This window comes from Antennarius striatus, chromosome 21, assembly GCF_040054535.1.
Source record: "Antennarius striatus isolate MH-2024 chromosome 21, ASM4005453v1, whole genome shotgun sequence".
NCBI lineage: Eukaryota > Metazoa > Chordata > Actinopteri > Lophiiformes > Antennariidae > Antennarius > Antennarius striatus.
The window spans coordinates 17,772,582-17,787,500 of NC_090796.1; the positions used below are offsets into that span (position 1 = coordinate 17,772,582).

At 45.7% G+C, this 14,919-nt stretch overlaps 2 protein-coding genes across 2 annotated transcripts in view; one reads left to right on the forward strand and one right to left on the reverse strand.

Annotated features, from left to right (window-relative positions):
• The first annotated feature begins 281 nt into the window (after positions 1 to 281).
• Positions 282 to 6,999, forward strand: ptenb (phosphatase and tensin homolog B). The gene is made up of 9 exons (XM_068305712.1): positions 282 to 1,082; positions 2,003 to 2,087; positions 3,031 to 3,075; positions 3,145 to 3,188; positions 3,286 to 3,524; positions 3,888 to 4,029; positions 4,132 to 4,298; positions 4,550 to 4,795; positions 4,869 to 6,999. The coding sequence occupies exons 1-9, from the start codon at positions 1,001 to 1,003 to the stop codon at positions 5,049 to 5,051; spliced, it is 1,233 nt and encodes a 410-aa protein (XP_068161813.1). The 5' UTR covers positions 282 to 1,000; the 3' UTR covers positions 5,052 to 6,999.
• A 7,900-nt stretch (positions 7,000 to 14,899) lies between these two features.
• The window catches only part of rnls (renalase, FAD-dependent amine oxidase), a 3,122-nt gene continuing 3,102 nt past the window's right edge, over positions 14,900 to 14,919 (reverse strand). The window contains exon 7 of the mRNA XM_068306325.1: positions 14,900 to 14,919. This exon is cut by the window's right edge and continues 187 nt beyond it. The gene's annotated coding sequence lies outside the window, so the exon portion shown is untranslated.

Here is a 14,919-nt window from a genome sequence, read left to right on the forward strand (position 1 = left end):
TGAAAAGAAGAAGGATTAGTTAATAATTAATGAACAAATCAAATGCAAATATTTCAAATGTTGTTTATTTCAAATTATTACAAATATTTTAAATATAACCTATAAAGCATCGTTAAGTATATGTTGATTTATATTTTTGTTAGCTGAAAACATTTTTTAAAAAATTCAAAAACAGTCGCTGGGAAAAGTATTTGAAGGATTTCTGTAACACAATTAGATATATTGAATAAAATAAACTAATTTCCTTATTACAGTATTTTTCATTTGAAGGACATAAAAAAAACTTACGAGACAACACACATCGAACCTTTAAAATAACATTCAAGTTACAGAAATTAAGATCAAAATTGAGTTAAAAACACGTTTCAACACAGCTTTATGGTCATGAATCGCGCTGACACTTTATTTTGAAGGGCGCTGCCGGGGCCGTCGAGCGCTCGTGTTTCCGGCTTGGCGCGCGAGCCGCTCAGTGTCGTCCCCTCTCCCTCCAAGGCGCCTCGGAGGTTTTCTCTCTGCCAGGTGCGTCCAGTCACGGCGTCTCTGCGGCACCGGGAGGCCGGGAACCGTCCAGCCGGGTCCATCCGTCGTCTGGGGGGTCGAACCGAACCTCACACCGCGGATGGTTTAGTCTCCAGGCGGGGGACCTGGAAACCCGGGCCCGCTGCAGGAGCAGGGAGGAGGCCCCGACGCCCCCTTGTTCTGACCCAGAAATCAGCTCCGACGGCCGGGCTGCCTGTCAACGGGAAGGCCGGCGAGCCGCGCGTCGCAGCAGCGCTCAGGGCGGCCCCCGAGGAGACCGTCTAACGGGGCACCCCGTCCGTCCGTCCGTCCGCCGCACCGGATTCCCTCCCGTTCGGACACGAAGCAGCATCTTTGCGGGAATCCGGGGGCTGCGGGCTGCTAGCTCCGGGCTAGCCGTCCCAGTTAGCTTCTCTCCCCGGCAGCGGGACAGCGGCCGCTCGGCGGCGGGACGACGGAACCCCGGCGGCGTCTGGCGCTGATGATGACCGGGTTGATCAAGGAGATCGTCAGCAGGAACAAGCGGCGGTACCAGGAGGACGGCTTCGACCTGGACCTGACCTGTATCCTTCATCGGTTCTGCGGTCCCGTAGCTCCGTCCCGGTGCGGTTCCGTCCGTTAGTCCGTTTCCTGACGCCATTTAACGGTCTCGTTCCGGTTTTTGATCGGGAACGAACCGGTCAGCCGAACTCCGCTGTGGAGACCGGAGCATCGGGGACCCGCTCCGGCCTCAGGGAACCGGAGGGGCGGCGGTTCTACCAGACAGACCCGACCCGGATGTCGGTGACGGTCCCTCCGGCGGCCCGGTGGACCCACACGAGAACGTTTCAGCTCCGTGGGAACGTTCTGTTGGTTCCCCTTAAAGTCAGCTTTCTTTAAGGGGGTTCCACAGACCGGGACCGGGTCCGGGCCGGGACTTCAGCTCCGGTGCTGCGGGTCTCCGCAGGTCCCGGTGTTCCGCGCGTGACGGATGAAGCCGTGCTGTTTGCGGGTGAATGAACCGTTAAGGCTAGCAGGCTAAGCTAACCGTTGCATCAGCAGCCGTCAGGTGGAGCCTCACCTGGAGAGCACCTGTCTGGGCCACACCCACCTGTGAGCCCCAGGAGGTCCGGGTCTCCTGTTCCGGTCCTCAGAGACCAGCGTCTGGTTGTGTGACCCGGTCCAGGTCCAGGTCTTCATCCTGGTGGAGGTTCTCCTCTAGTAGTCCTGACCCAGGTCTTTACCCGGTTCTTCCTCCAGACGTGTCTCTGACCCGGGGGCCAAAACCCCCTGCTGTGTGTGTGAACCGCTCCTCATCAGGAACCGTGAGGTAAAGGATGGGATCGGATCCAGAGTGGTTCTGATGTCGGTTCAGAACCAGAGTTAGTCTGAACGTCCAGAACATCGATTTGATTTATTTGTGAGGATTTCCTTCTGGGGGGGGGGGGGGGGCAGACGGGTGTCAGACAGGAAGCAGACGTATTGATCCTGAACATGTGATCAGATATTTACCCCAACATCATCGCCATGGGTTTCCCTGCGGAGCGTCTGGAAGGCGTCTACAGGAACAACATCGATGACGTCGTCAGGTGAGACATCAGCGTCCAGCCCTGATGATGATGATGGTGATGATGATGATGATGGTGATGGTGATGATGATGATGATGATGGTGGTGATGATGATGGTGATGGTGATGATGATGGTGGTGATGATGATGATGATGGTGGTGATGATGGTGGTGATGATGATGATGATGATGATGATGATGATGATGATGATGATGATGATGATGATGGTGGTGATGATGATGGTGATGATGATGATGGTGATGGTGATGATGATGATGGTGATGATGATGGTGGTGATGATGATGATGATGATGATGATGATGATGGTGATGATGATGATGATGATGATGATGATGATGGTGATTGATGATGATGGTGATGATGATGATGGTGGTGATGGTGATGGTGATGATGGTGATGTTGATGATGGTGATGATGCTGATGATGATGACCATGGTGATGATGATGATGATGATGGTGATGATGATGATGATTATGGTGATGATGATGATGATGGTGATGGTGATGATGATTATGGTGATGATGATCATGATGGTGATGATGATGATGGTGGTGATGGTGATGGTGATGATGATGATGGTGATGATGATGACGGTGATGACGATGATGGTGGTGGTGATGACGGTGATGATGATGATGGTGGTGGTGATGACGGTGATGATGATGATGACGATGATGACGATGATGGTGATGATGATGATGACGATGATGATGATGATGGTGGTGGTGACGATGATGATGGTGATGATGATGATGGTGGTGATGATGATGGTGGTGATGATGATGGTGGTGATGATGATGGTGAACATGTTGTGCGCGCTGGGATGTTTTGATTGTACTTTCAGAAAGATGTGTCACAGACGGCGTGGAGGCGGGTCTCCGGTGGGAGGACACGCCCCCACGCTTGTCGACGCCTCCATAATGACCTTGTGTTTCTCTCAGGTTTCTGGACTCAAAGCACAAGAACCGCTACAAGATCTACAACCTGTGAGTATCTGTGTGTCTGCACTAGCGTCTGCGCTAGCGTCTGGCTAACGTCTGCGCTCCTGTCTGCAGGTGTGTGGAGCGACATTACGACACGACCAAGTTCAACTGTCGAGGTGAGTGTTGTGCGGCGGGCAGGGGAAAAAGGGGGAAACTGTTGCCAGGGGCGCTCATGGCTGTGTGTGTGTGTGTGTGTGTGCGCGTACCCCCCAGTGGCTCAGTACCCCTTCGAGGACCACAATCCCCCGCAGCTGGAGCTGATCAAGCCGTTCTGCGAGGACCTGGACCAGTGGCTGAGCGAGGACGAGCAGCACGTCGCCGCCATCCACTGCAAGGCAGGCAAAGGTCGCACCGGAGTCATGATCTGCGCCTACCTGCTGCACCGGGGCAAGTTCCAGGAGGCCCAGGCGGCGCTGGAGTACTACGGCGAGGCCCGCACCCGGGACAAGAAGGTAGGCCCCGCCCCCACGCTGCCGGGGAGGGGCGGAGCCTCTGCTTCCGGTTTCCTCACTCTGAGCAAACAGATCCATAAACGTGATTAGTGTTTGGTGATCGATGGTATCTAGTCACGCTGTAATATCGCCATAGCAACAGCGGGGCCTGCGGGTGTGTTACTGCCACCTGCTGGTGGGAAGGCTGTCGGGTAGCTAGCAGCTAGCCACTAATAACTTCCTTAGCAACATGCTATTTAGTAGCTCAAGTAGCTTGAGGTTTGTATGAAACTTGCTGAAACCGTGTGTGTGTGTGTGTGTGTGTGTGTGTGTGTGTGTGTGTGTGTGTGTGTGTGTGTGTGTCTGTCTGTCTGTCTGTCTCAGGGCGTGACCATCCCCAGCCAGCGGCGCTACGTCATCTACTACAGCTTCCTGCTGAGGAACCAGCTGCTCTACAAACCCGTCACTCTGCTGTTCCACAGGATGCTGTTTGAGACCATCCCCATGTTCACGGGGGGCACCTGCAGTGAGTGTGTGTGTGTGTGTGTGTGTGTGTGTGTGTGTGTGTGAGTGTGAGTGTGTGTGTGTGTGTGTGTGTGTGTGTGTGTGACGCTCTGCTCTGCTCCAGACCCACAGTTCGTGGTGTACCAGCTGAAGGTGAAGATCCACACGTCTAGCCCCGCCCACACGCGGCGGGAGGACAAGCTGATGTTTTTCGAGCTGCCGCAGCCACTTCCTGTTTGTGGAGACATCAAGGTGGAGTTCTTCCACAAGCAGAACAAGATGATGAAGAAGGTGAAGAAGAGTAGCAGCTACTTGCAGCTAGCATTAGGTAGTAGCAGCTAGCAGCAGCTAGTAGCAGCTAGCAGCAGCTAGTAGCAGCTAGCAACAGGTAGCTTGTGTTTGCATGTGGAGGAGGGGCCAGTAGCCCCCACCCTCCAATCAGAGGAGTAGCTAACTCTCCGGTTAGCAGTGCTGCGCCCTCACGTGTTAGTGGGCGGGTCTGTGGCATGTTGGAGGCGGAGCCTAACTTGTTGTCTCTCCAGGAGAAGATGTTCCACTTCTGGGTCAACACCTTCTTCATCCCGGGACCTGAGGAGAACCTGGACAAACTGGAGAACGGCAGCGCGGGGACGCCGAGAGAGCCGTCCGAGCGTACCCAGCAGCCCCTGGGAGCAGTGATGGGGGCGGAGCCAGGCGATGGAGACTTCCTGGTTCTCACCCTGAGCAAGAACGAACTGGACAAGGCCAACAAGGACAAGGCCAACAGGAACTTCTCCCCCAACTTCAAGGTAGGACCCGTCAGCCCGGTGCAGCCCCGCCTCCGCGTGGGTGTGGCCTTAACGGCCGGCTCTCTGCTTCCAGGTGAAGCTCTTTTTTACCAAGACGGTGGAGGAGGGCGGGGCCTGCGGCGGTGCGGCGGCCTCAGGGACGCCGGACGCCAGCGACAACGAGCCGGACCACTACCGCTACTCCGACACCACGGACTCCGACCCCGAGAACGAGGCGTTCGAGGACGACGTCCACAGCCAGATCACCAAAGTGTGACGCCCACACACACACACACACACCTGTGGATGTACATAGACACGCCCACACACACCTGTGGACAGACGTGTGATCGGATACACATCTGTGTGTATATATATGGTGTGTGTGTACACGCACACACACGTGATATATATATGTACACATATATCTACATGTACACACACACACACACACACTCATGGACTCCCAGACTAGACTAGTTGTCTACTAGTTACCGTGGGATTAGAACCAATGGACCACGACCGATCTGTGGGACTCCGCCCCCGCCCCGCCCCCTCCTGCTCAGTGCGCTGCCGGACAATCAGAGTGGGACCGGTGTGGGCGGGGCCAGGCGGGACTAAAGACTAGTGATATTTGAAGGTGGGAGGAGACTCCACCTGTGACTCCGCCCCTGTGTCCAGACCGCTCCTCTGTTTCCTGCTATCAGTGGTGGGTGGGGTTGGGCTGCTTGTGGGCGTCGACCATCTCTGCATTCTGGAGGTGGGCGTGACCCGGTGGCCACGACCTCACTGAGCTGACGCCCGTCCTGCTTCTGTCCACAGAACCTCCTCCACCAACGTTAAGCTAAACCACAGACATGTTGACGCTAGCGGCGCACTAACATGCGCCGCGGCGCCACCGTTAGCCTGTTAGACGGACTCACTAGCTACAATTAGCATCGCCGGAGCGTTAGCAGCTCCAGGACCGGCCCGTCCTGTTCGGATCAGACAATCCAGAACCCGTCACCTGCTGGTTCCTGTCCCTGATGATCACGTGATCAACGTCTGCCTCCTGATTGGCTGTGGCTGGAGGCGTCGGTGCTACTCTCCCGTCCGAGTCCGTCTGAACCCTGCGGTGCTAGGTGAAGCTTATTGGGCTGGTGCCGAGCCCACGGCCAATCACAGGAGCTCTCTACCCACTGCACTCGACCGATGACACCCCCAGCTCCGCCTCCAGCCCCACCTCCAGCTCCGCCCTGATTGTAGCCGTAAATCCGGTAGGAGGAGGAACTTCTGCTGCGGTTCTGACGCCACATCTGTTTCGACCAGACTGGGCGGGGCTTTGAGGCCCTGCAGGTGCTGACCACGCCTCCGACCGTTCCAGGTGCTACCCCCGTCTGTCCACTAGAGGGCGCTGCGACCCAGCGGGTCCGATGGCAGTTCTGGACGACCACCTGGAGCCCGTCTGGGGCGGTGGCTTCAGGTGTGGTGCTACGTGACCTCGTCCAGGACGCCGTGACACCGGGCCCCTCGTGGGGCCCCTGGGGGGCCAACGGGTCGGCTCTGTTTACATCTCCTCACCAGACCGACCAATCGAAGCAGTTGTGTGGGTCCGGTCGGGTTAGGCCACGCCCACTTCAGTTCTGTCGTGCTTCTTGTTTTTCTTTCCCTTCAGATCCGGTCACATGACTTAGGTTCAGGTTCGGGTCAGGCGGCGACCCTTGACCCCAATCTGTCCTTTTGGCTTTTATTGAGGTAAATCTGGGGCGGGTCAGAGGTCGTCTGACGAGGCGTCATGTGACCGGACCGGTGTCGGTGTTCTGCTCCTAGAACGAGACTTCTGTCGCTACAAAGGGGGCGGGCCCCGAGGAGACAGCCAATGAACCGCTCCCGTTAGCAGGTGTTACGTGAGCAGCTCAGCTAACGTGGTCCGGTTCTGATCTTCAGTCAGAAGTGATCGCCTACCAACAGCCTGATTCAGTCATGTGGTGTTATTCAAGCCCCGCCCCTTGGCGGCCTTTCCCCTTGGTGACGTTGGAGCAGATGTAGTGACCTGGTGACGGGGGGGTTTGGGACGCCACCCGGTCTAGCAGGCGGAGGAAGAGCAGAGCGCTGCCAGCCTTCAGTCCTCACCGCGTCTCTTCTTCTGTGGTTTTATTTGTCAGGCGACCGTAGCCCCGCCCATTGCCCCGCCCTTCTTTTTTCTCCCCCTCCTTGTTTTATAATGAAATAAAAACACTGTAAAGGTGAATAAACTATTTATAAACATGTGTCGAGTTTGTGGGTTCATTTCCTTGATCACCAGCAGACAGGACCCGCCCACCCGCCTGGAGCAGGAAGACGCCATCAACAGGAAGTGGACCCAGACCAGGGGCGGAGACTCAACCCAGAGGGGGCGGGAGAGGAGCCAGACGTGAACACAGACGTTTCAGGTGTTTAAACTAGTCTCTTCTTCAGGTGTTTAAACTAGTCTCTAGTTCAGGTGTTTAAACTAGTCTCTAGTTCAGGTGTTTAAACTAGTCTCTACTTCAGGTGTTTAAACTAGTCTCTAGTTCAGGTGTTTAAACTAGTCTCTACTTCAGGTGTTTAAACTAGTCTCTTCTTCAGGTGTTTAAACTAGTCTCTAGTTCAGGTGTTTAAACTAGTCTCTAGTTCAGGTGTTTAAACTAGTCTCTACTTCAGGTGTTTAAACTAGTCTCTAGTTCAGGTGTTTAAACTAGTCTCTACTTCAGATGTTTAAACTAGTCTCTACTTCAGGTGTTTAAACTAGTCTCTAGTTCAGGTGTTTAAACTAGTCTAGTTCAGGTGTTTAAACTAGTCTCTACTTCAGGTGTTTAAACTAGTCTAGTTCAGGTGTTTAAACTAGTCTCTACTTCAGGTGTTTAAACTAGTCTAGTTCAGGTGTTTAAACTAGTCTCTAGTTCAGGTGTTTAAACTAGTCTCTAGTTCAGGTGTTTAAACTAGTCTCTAGTTCAGGTGTTTAAACTAGTCTCTAGTTCAGGTGTTTAAACTAGTCTCTAGTTCAGGTGTTTAAACTAGTCTCTAGTTCAGGTGTTTAAACTAGTCTCTTCTTCAGGTGTTTAAACTAGTCTCTAGTTCAGGTGTTTAAACTAGTCTCTAGTTCAGGTGTTTAAACTAGTCTCTACTTAAGGTGTTTAAACTAGTCTCTACTTCAGGTGTTTAAACTAGTCTCTTCTTCAGATGTTTAAACTAGTCTCTACTTCAAGTGTTTAAACTAGTCTCTTCAGGTGTTTAAACTACTCTCTTCTTCAGATGTTTAAACTAGTCTCTACTTCAGGTGTTTAAACTAGTCTCTTCTTCAGATGTTTAAACTAGTCTCTTCTTCAGATGTTTAAACTAGTCTCTACTTCAGGTGTTTAAACTAGTCTCTTCAGGTGTTTAAACTAGTCTCTTCAGGTGTTTAAACTAGTCTCTACTTCAGGTGTTTAAACTAGTCTCTTCTTCAGATGTTTAAACTAGTCTCTACTTAAGGTGTTTAAACTAGTCTCTACTTCAGGTGTTTAAAATAGTCTAGTTCAGGTGTTTAAACTAGTCTCTACTTAAGGTGTTTAAACTAGTCTCTACTTCAGGTGTTTAAACTAGTCTAGTTCAGGTGTTTAAACTAGTCTAGTTCAGGTGTTTAAACTAGTCTCTAGTTCAGGTGTTTAAACTAGTCTCTACTTCAGGTGTTTAAACTAGTCTCTTCTTCAGATGTTTAAACTAGTCTCTTCAGGTGTTTAAACTAGTCTAGTTCAGGTGTTTAAACTAGTCTCTACTTCAGGTGTTTAAACTAGTCTAGTTCAGGTGTTTAAACTAGTCTCTACTTCAGGTGTTTAAACTAGTCTAGTTCAGGTGTTTAAACTAGTCTCTACTTAAGGTGTTTAAACTAGTCTCTACTTAAGGTGTTTAAACTAGTCTACTTCAGATGTTTAAACTAGTCTCTACTTCAGATGTTTAAACTAGTCTCTACTTCAGGTGTTTAAACTAGTCTAGTTCAGGTGTTTAAACTAGTCTCTACTTCAGGTGTTTAAACTAGTCTAGTTCAGGTGTTTAAACTAGTCTGTAGTTCAGGTGTTTAAACTAGTCTCTACTTCAGGTGTTTAAACTAGTCTAGTTCAGGTGTTTAAACTAGTCTACTTCAGGTGTTTAAACTAGTCTAGTTCAAGTGTTTAAACTAGTCTCTACTTAAGGTGTTTAAACTAGTCTCTTCTTCAGGTGTTTAAACTAGTCTCTACTTCAGGTGTTTAAACTAGTCTCTTCTTCAGGTGTTTAAACTAGTCTCTACTTAAGGTGTTTAAACTAGTCTCTACTTCAGGTGTTTAAACTAGTCTCTTCTTCAGGTGTTTAAACTAGTCTCTTCTTCAGGTGTTTAAACTAGTCTCTACTTCAGGTGTTTAAACTAGTCTCTACTTAAGGTGTTTAAACTAGTCTCTTCTTCAGGTGTTTAAACTAGTCTCTACTTCAGGTGTTTAAACTAGTCTCTTCTTCAGGTGTTTAAACTAGTCTCTACTTCAGGTGTTTAAACTAGTCTCTACTTAAGGTGTTTAAACTAGTCTCTTCTTCAGGTGTTTAAACTAGTCTCTACTTCAGGTGTTTAAACTAGTCTCTTCTTCAGGTGTTTAAACTAGTCTCTTCTTCAGGTGTTTAAACTAGTCTCTACTTCAGATGTTTAAACTAGTCTCTACTTCAGATGTTTAAACTAGTCTCTACTTCAGGTGTTTAAACTAGTCTAGTTCAGGTGTTTAAACTAGTCTAGTTCAAGTGTTTAAACTAGTCTCTACTTAAGGTGTTTAAACTAGTCTCTACTTAAGGTGTTTAAACTAGTCTCTACTTCAGGTGTTTAAACTAGTCTCTTCTTCAGGTGTTTAAACTAGTCTCTACTTCAGGTGTTTAAACTAGTCTCTTCTTCAGGTGTTTAAACTAGTCTCTTCTTCAGGTGTTTAAACTAGTCTCTACTTCAGGTGTTTAAACTAGTCTCTTCTTCAGATGTTTAAACTAGTCTCTTCTTCAGGTGTTTAAAGTAGTCTCTACTTCAGGTGTTTAAACTAGTCTCTACTTCAGGTGTTTAAACTAGTGTCTACTTAAGGTGTTTAAACTAGTCTCTTCTTCAGGTGTTTAAACTAGTCTCTACTTCAGGTGTTTAAACTAGTCTCTTCTTCAGGTGTTTAAACTAGTCTCTTCTTCAGGTGTTTAAACTAGTCTCTACTTAAGGTGTTTAAACTAGTCTCTTCTTCAGGTGTTTAAACTAGTCTCTACTTCAGGTGTTTAAACTAGTCTCTTCTTCAGGTGTTTAAACTAGTCTCTTCTTCAGGTGTTTAAACTAGTCTCTACTTCAGGTGTTTAAACTAGTCTCTTCTTCAGATGTTTAAACTAGTCTCTTCTTCAGGTGTTTAAACTAGTCTCTACTTCAGGTGTTTAAACTAGTCTCTTCTTCAGATGTTTAAACTAGTCTCTTCTTCAGATGTTTAAACTAGTCTCTTCTTCAGGTGTTTAAACTAGTCTCTACTTCAGGTGTTTAAACTAGTCTCTAGTTCAGGTGTTTAAACTAGTCTCTAGTTCAGGTGTTTAAACTAGTCTCTACTTAAGGTGTTTAAACTAGTCTCTACTTCAGGTGTTTAAACTAGTCTCTTCTTCAGATGTTTAAACTAGTCTCTACTTCAAGTGTTTAAACTAGTCTCTTCAGGTGTTTAAACTACTCTCTTCTTCAGATGTTTAAACTAGTCTCTACTTCAGGTGTTTAAACTAGTCTCTTCTTCAGATGTTTAAACTAGTCTCTTCTTCAGATGTTTAAACTAGTCTCTACTTCAGGTGTTTAAACTAGTCTCTTCAGGTGTTTAAACTAGTCTCTTCAGGTGTTTAAACTAGTCTCTACTTCAGGTGTTTAAACTAGTCTCTTCTTCAGATGTTTAAACTAGTCTCTACTTAAGGTGTTTAAACTAGTCTCTACTTCAGGTGTTTAAAATAGTCTAGTTCAGGTGTTTAAACTAGTCTCTACTTAAGGTGTTTAAACTAGTCTCTACTTCAGGTGTTTAAACTAGTCTAGTTCAGGTGTTTAAACTAGTCTAGTTCAGGTGTTTAAACTAGTCTCTAGTTCAGGTGTTTAAACTAGTCTCTACTTCAGGTGTTTAAACTAGTCTCTTCTTCAGATGTTTAAACTAGTCTCTTCAGGTGTTTAAACTAGTCTCTACTTAAGGTGTTTAAACTAGTCTCTACTTCAGGTGTTTAAACTAGTCTCTTCTTCAGGTGTTTAAACTAGTCTCTTCTTCAGGTGTTTAAACTAGTCTCTACTTCAGGTGTTTAAACTAGTCTCTTCTTCAGATGTTTAAACTAGTCTCTTCTTCAGGTGTTTAAACTAGTCTCTACTTCAGGTGTTTAAACTAGTCTCTTCTTCAGGTGTTTAAACTAGTCTCTACTTCAGGTGTTTAAACTAGTCTCTACTTAAGGTGTTTAAACTAGTCTCTTCTTCAGGTGTTTAAACTAGTCTCTACTTCAGGTGTTTAAACTAGTCTCTACTTCAGGTGTTTAAACTAGTCTCTACTTCAGGTGTTTAAACTAGTCTCTTCTTCAGGTGTTTAAACTAGTCTCTACTTCAGGTGTTTAAACTAGTCTCTTCTTCAGGTGTTTAAACTAGTCTCTTCTTCAGGTGTTTAAACTAGTCTCTTCTTCAGGTGTTTAAACTAGTCTCTTCTTCAGGTGTTTAAACTAGTCTCTACTTCAGATGTTTAAACTAGTCTCTTCTTCAGGTGTTTAAACTAGTCTCTACTTCAGGTGTTTAAACTAGTCTCTTCTTCAGGTGTTTAAACTAGTCTCTTCTTCAGGTGTTTAAACTAGTCTCTACTTCAGGTGTTTAAACTAGTCTCTACTTAAGGTGTTTAAACTAGTCTCTTCTTCAGGTGTTTAAACTAGTCTCTACTTCAGGTGTTTAAACTAGTCTCTTCTTCAGGTGTTTAAACTAGTCTCTACTTCAGGTGTTTAAACTAGTCTCTACTTAAGGTGTTTAAACTACTCTCTTCTTCAGGTGTTTAAACTAGTCTCTACTTCAGGTGTTTAAACTAGTCTCTTCTTCAGGTGTTTAAACTAGTCTCTTCTTCAGGTGTTTAAACTAGTCTCTACTTCAGGTGTTTAAACTAGTCTCTTCTTCAGGTGTTTAACCTAGTCTCTTCTTCAGGTGTTTAAACTAGTCTCTACTTCAGGTGTTTAAACTAGTCTCTACTTCAGATGTTTAAACTAGTCTCTACTTCAGGTGTTTAAACTAGTCTAGTTCAGGTGTTTAAACTAGTCTAGTTCAAGTGTTTAAACTAGTCTCTACTTCAGGTGTTTAAACTAGTCTCTACTTAAGGTGTTTAAACTAGTCTCTTCTTCAGGTGTTTAAACTAGTCTCTACTTCAGGTGTTTAAACTAGTCTCTTCTTCAGGTGTTTAAACTAGTCTCTTCTTCAGGTGTTTAAACTAGTCTCTACTTCAGGTGTTTAAACTAGTCTCTTCTTCAGATGTTTAAACTAGTCTCTTCTTCAGGTGTTTAAACTAGTCTCTACTTCAGGTGTTTAAACTAGTCTCTTCTTCAGATGTTTAAACTAGTCTCTTCTTCAGATGTTTAAACTAGTCTCTTCTTCAGGTGTTTAAACTAGTCTCTACTTCAGGTGTTTAAACTAGTCTCTACTTCAGGTGTTTAAACTAGTCTCTTCTTCAGGTGTTTAAACTAGTCTCTACTTCAGGTGTTTAAACTAGTCTCTTCTTCAGGTGTTTAAACTAGTCTCTTCTTCAGGTGTTTAAACTAGTCTCTTCTTCAGGTGTTTAAACTAGTCTCTTCTTCAGGTGTTTAAACTAGTCTCTACTTCAGATGTTTAAACTAGTCTCTTCTTCAGGTGTTTAAACTAGTCTCTACTTCAGGTGTTTAAACTAGTCTCTACTTCAGGTGTTTAAACTAGTCTCTAGTTCAGGTGTTTAAACTAGTCTCTACTTCAGGTGTTTAAACTAGTCTCTTCTTCAGGTGTTTAAACTAGTCTCTAGTTCAGGTGTTTAAACTAGTCTCTTCTTCAGATGTTTAAACTAGTCTCTTCTTCAGGTGTTTAAACTAGTCTCTACTTCAGGTGTTTAAACTAGTCTCTTCTTCAGATGTTTAAACTAGTCTCTTCTTCAGATGTTTAAACTAGTCTCTTCTTCAGGTGTTTAAACTAGTCTCTACTTCAGGTGTTTAAACTAGTCTCTACTTCAGGTGTTTAAACTAGTCTCTTCTTCAGGTGTTTAAACTAGTCTCTACTTCAGGTGTTTAAACTAGTCTTTTCTTCAGGTGTTTAAACTAGTCTAGTTCAGGTGTTTAAACTAGTCTCTACTTCAGGTGTTTAAACTAGTCTCTTCTTCAGGTGTTTAAACTAGTCTCTACTTAAGGTGTTTAAACTAGTCTCTACTTCAGGTGTTTAAACTAGTCTCTTCTTCAGGTGTTTAAACTAGTCTCTTCTTCAGGTGTTTAAACTAGTCTCTACTTCAGTTGTTTAAACTAGTCTCTACTTAAGGTGTTTAAACTAGTCTCTTCTTCAGGTGTTTAAACTAGTCTCTACTTCAGGTGTTTAAACTAGTCTCTTCTTCAGGTGTTTAAACTAGTCTCTACTTCAGGTGTTTAAACTAGTCTCTACTTAAGGTGTTTAAACTAGTCTCTTCTTCAGGTGTTTAAACTAGTCTCTACTTCAGGTGTTTAAACTAGTCTCTTCTTCAGGTGTTTAAACTAGTCTCTTCTTCAGGTGTTTAAACTAGTCTCTACTTCAGGTGTTTAAACTAGTCTCTTCTTCAGGTGTTTAAACTAGTCTCTTCTTCAGGTGTTTAAACTAGTCTCTACTTCAGATGTTTAAACTAGTCTCTACTTCAGATGTTTAAACTAGTCTCTACTTCAGGTGTTTAAACTAGTCTAGTTCAGGTGTTTAAACTAGTCTAGTTCAAGTGTTTAAACTAGTCTCTACTTAAGGTGTTTAAACTAGTCTAGTTCAAGTGTTTAAACTAGTCTCTACTTAAGGTGTTTAAACTAGTCTCTTCTTCAGGTGTTTAAACTAGTCTCTACTTCAGGTGTTTAAACTAGTCTCTACTTAAGGTGTTTAAACTAGTCTCTTCTTCAGGTGTTTAAACTAGTCTCTACTTCAGGTGTTTAAACTAGTCTCTTCTTCAGGTGTTTAAACTAGTCTCTTCTTCAGATGTTTAAACTAGTCTCTTCTTCAGATGTTTAAACTAGTCTCTTCTTCAGGTGTTTAAACTAGTCTCTACTTCAGGTGTTTAAACTAGTCTCTACTTCAGGTGTTTAAACTAGTCTCTTCTTCAGGTGTTTAAACTAGTCTCTTCTTCAGGTGTTTAAACTAGTCTCTTCTTCAGGTGTTTAAACTAGTCTCTTCTTCAGGTGTTTAAACTAGTCTCTACTTCAGATGTTTAAACTAGTCTCTTCTTCAGGTGTTTAAACTAGTCTCTACTTCAGGTGTTTAAACTAGTCTCTTCTTCAGGTGTTTAAACTAGTCTCTAGTTCAGGTGTTTAAACTAGTCTCTACTTCAGGTGTTTAAACTAGTCTCTTCTTCAGGTGTTTAAACTAGTCTCTAGTTCAGGTGTTTAAACTAGTCTCTTCTTCTTCGGTGGTTCATCAGTTTTCGTCTCTCAGTGACTTAGCACAAATCCGGATCGCTGCCCCCCCTCGCCGCAGTGGCTCCACTGAGCGAGCTCCAAACGAGAATCGAGGTCACACACACACACACACACACACACACACACACACACACACAGCCTGTGGGCTCAGGACCAGAACTAATTCTGTCTTATCTCCTATAAAAAGATCAATCTGAATCAGACGCCAGAAGCAGCAGCTTCTTCCCTCCATCTCTTGTTCAGGTGAGGCCCCGCCCACAGGGCAGCCGGCCAATGAGAAACCGACACTGAGCCACGCTAGCAGCTTGTGACCGTTATGTGTGAGTTTAGACTGGAGGGTGATTGAATCGAACGAGTCCGGTAGCATTAGCATGCTAACTAGCTGAAGCTAGCAGCAGCTCCACCAGGAACCGGTTTCTAGCGAACACGTGACCGCAGCAGACAGATCAGGGCTACAATGCTAGCATGCTAACGTGTATTTAACAACATGACGGCATTGGGGGCGGGGCTTTGATGTCGGACACGACAAAGTTCAGACTCCATTTATT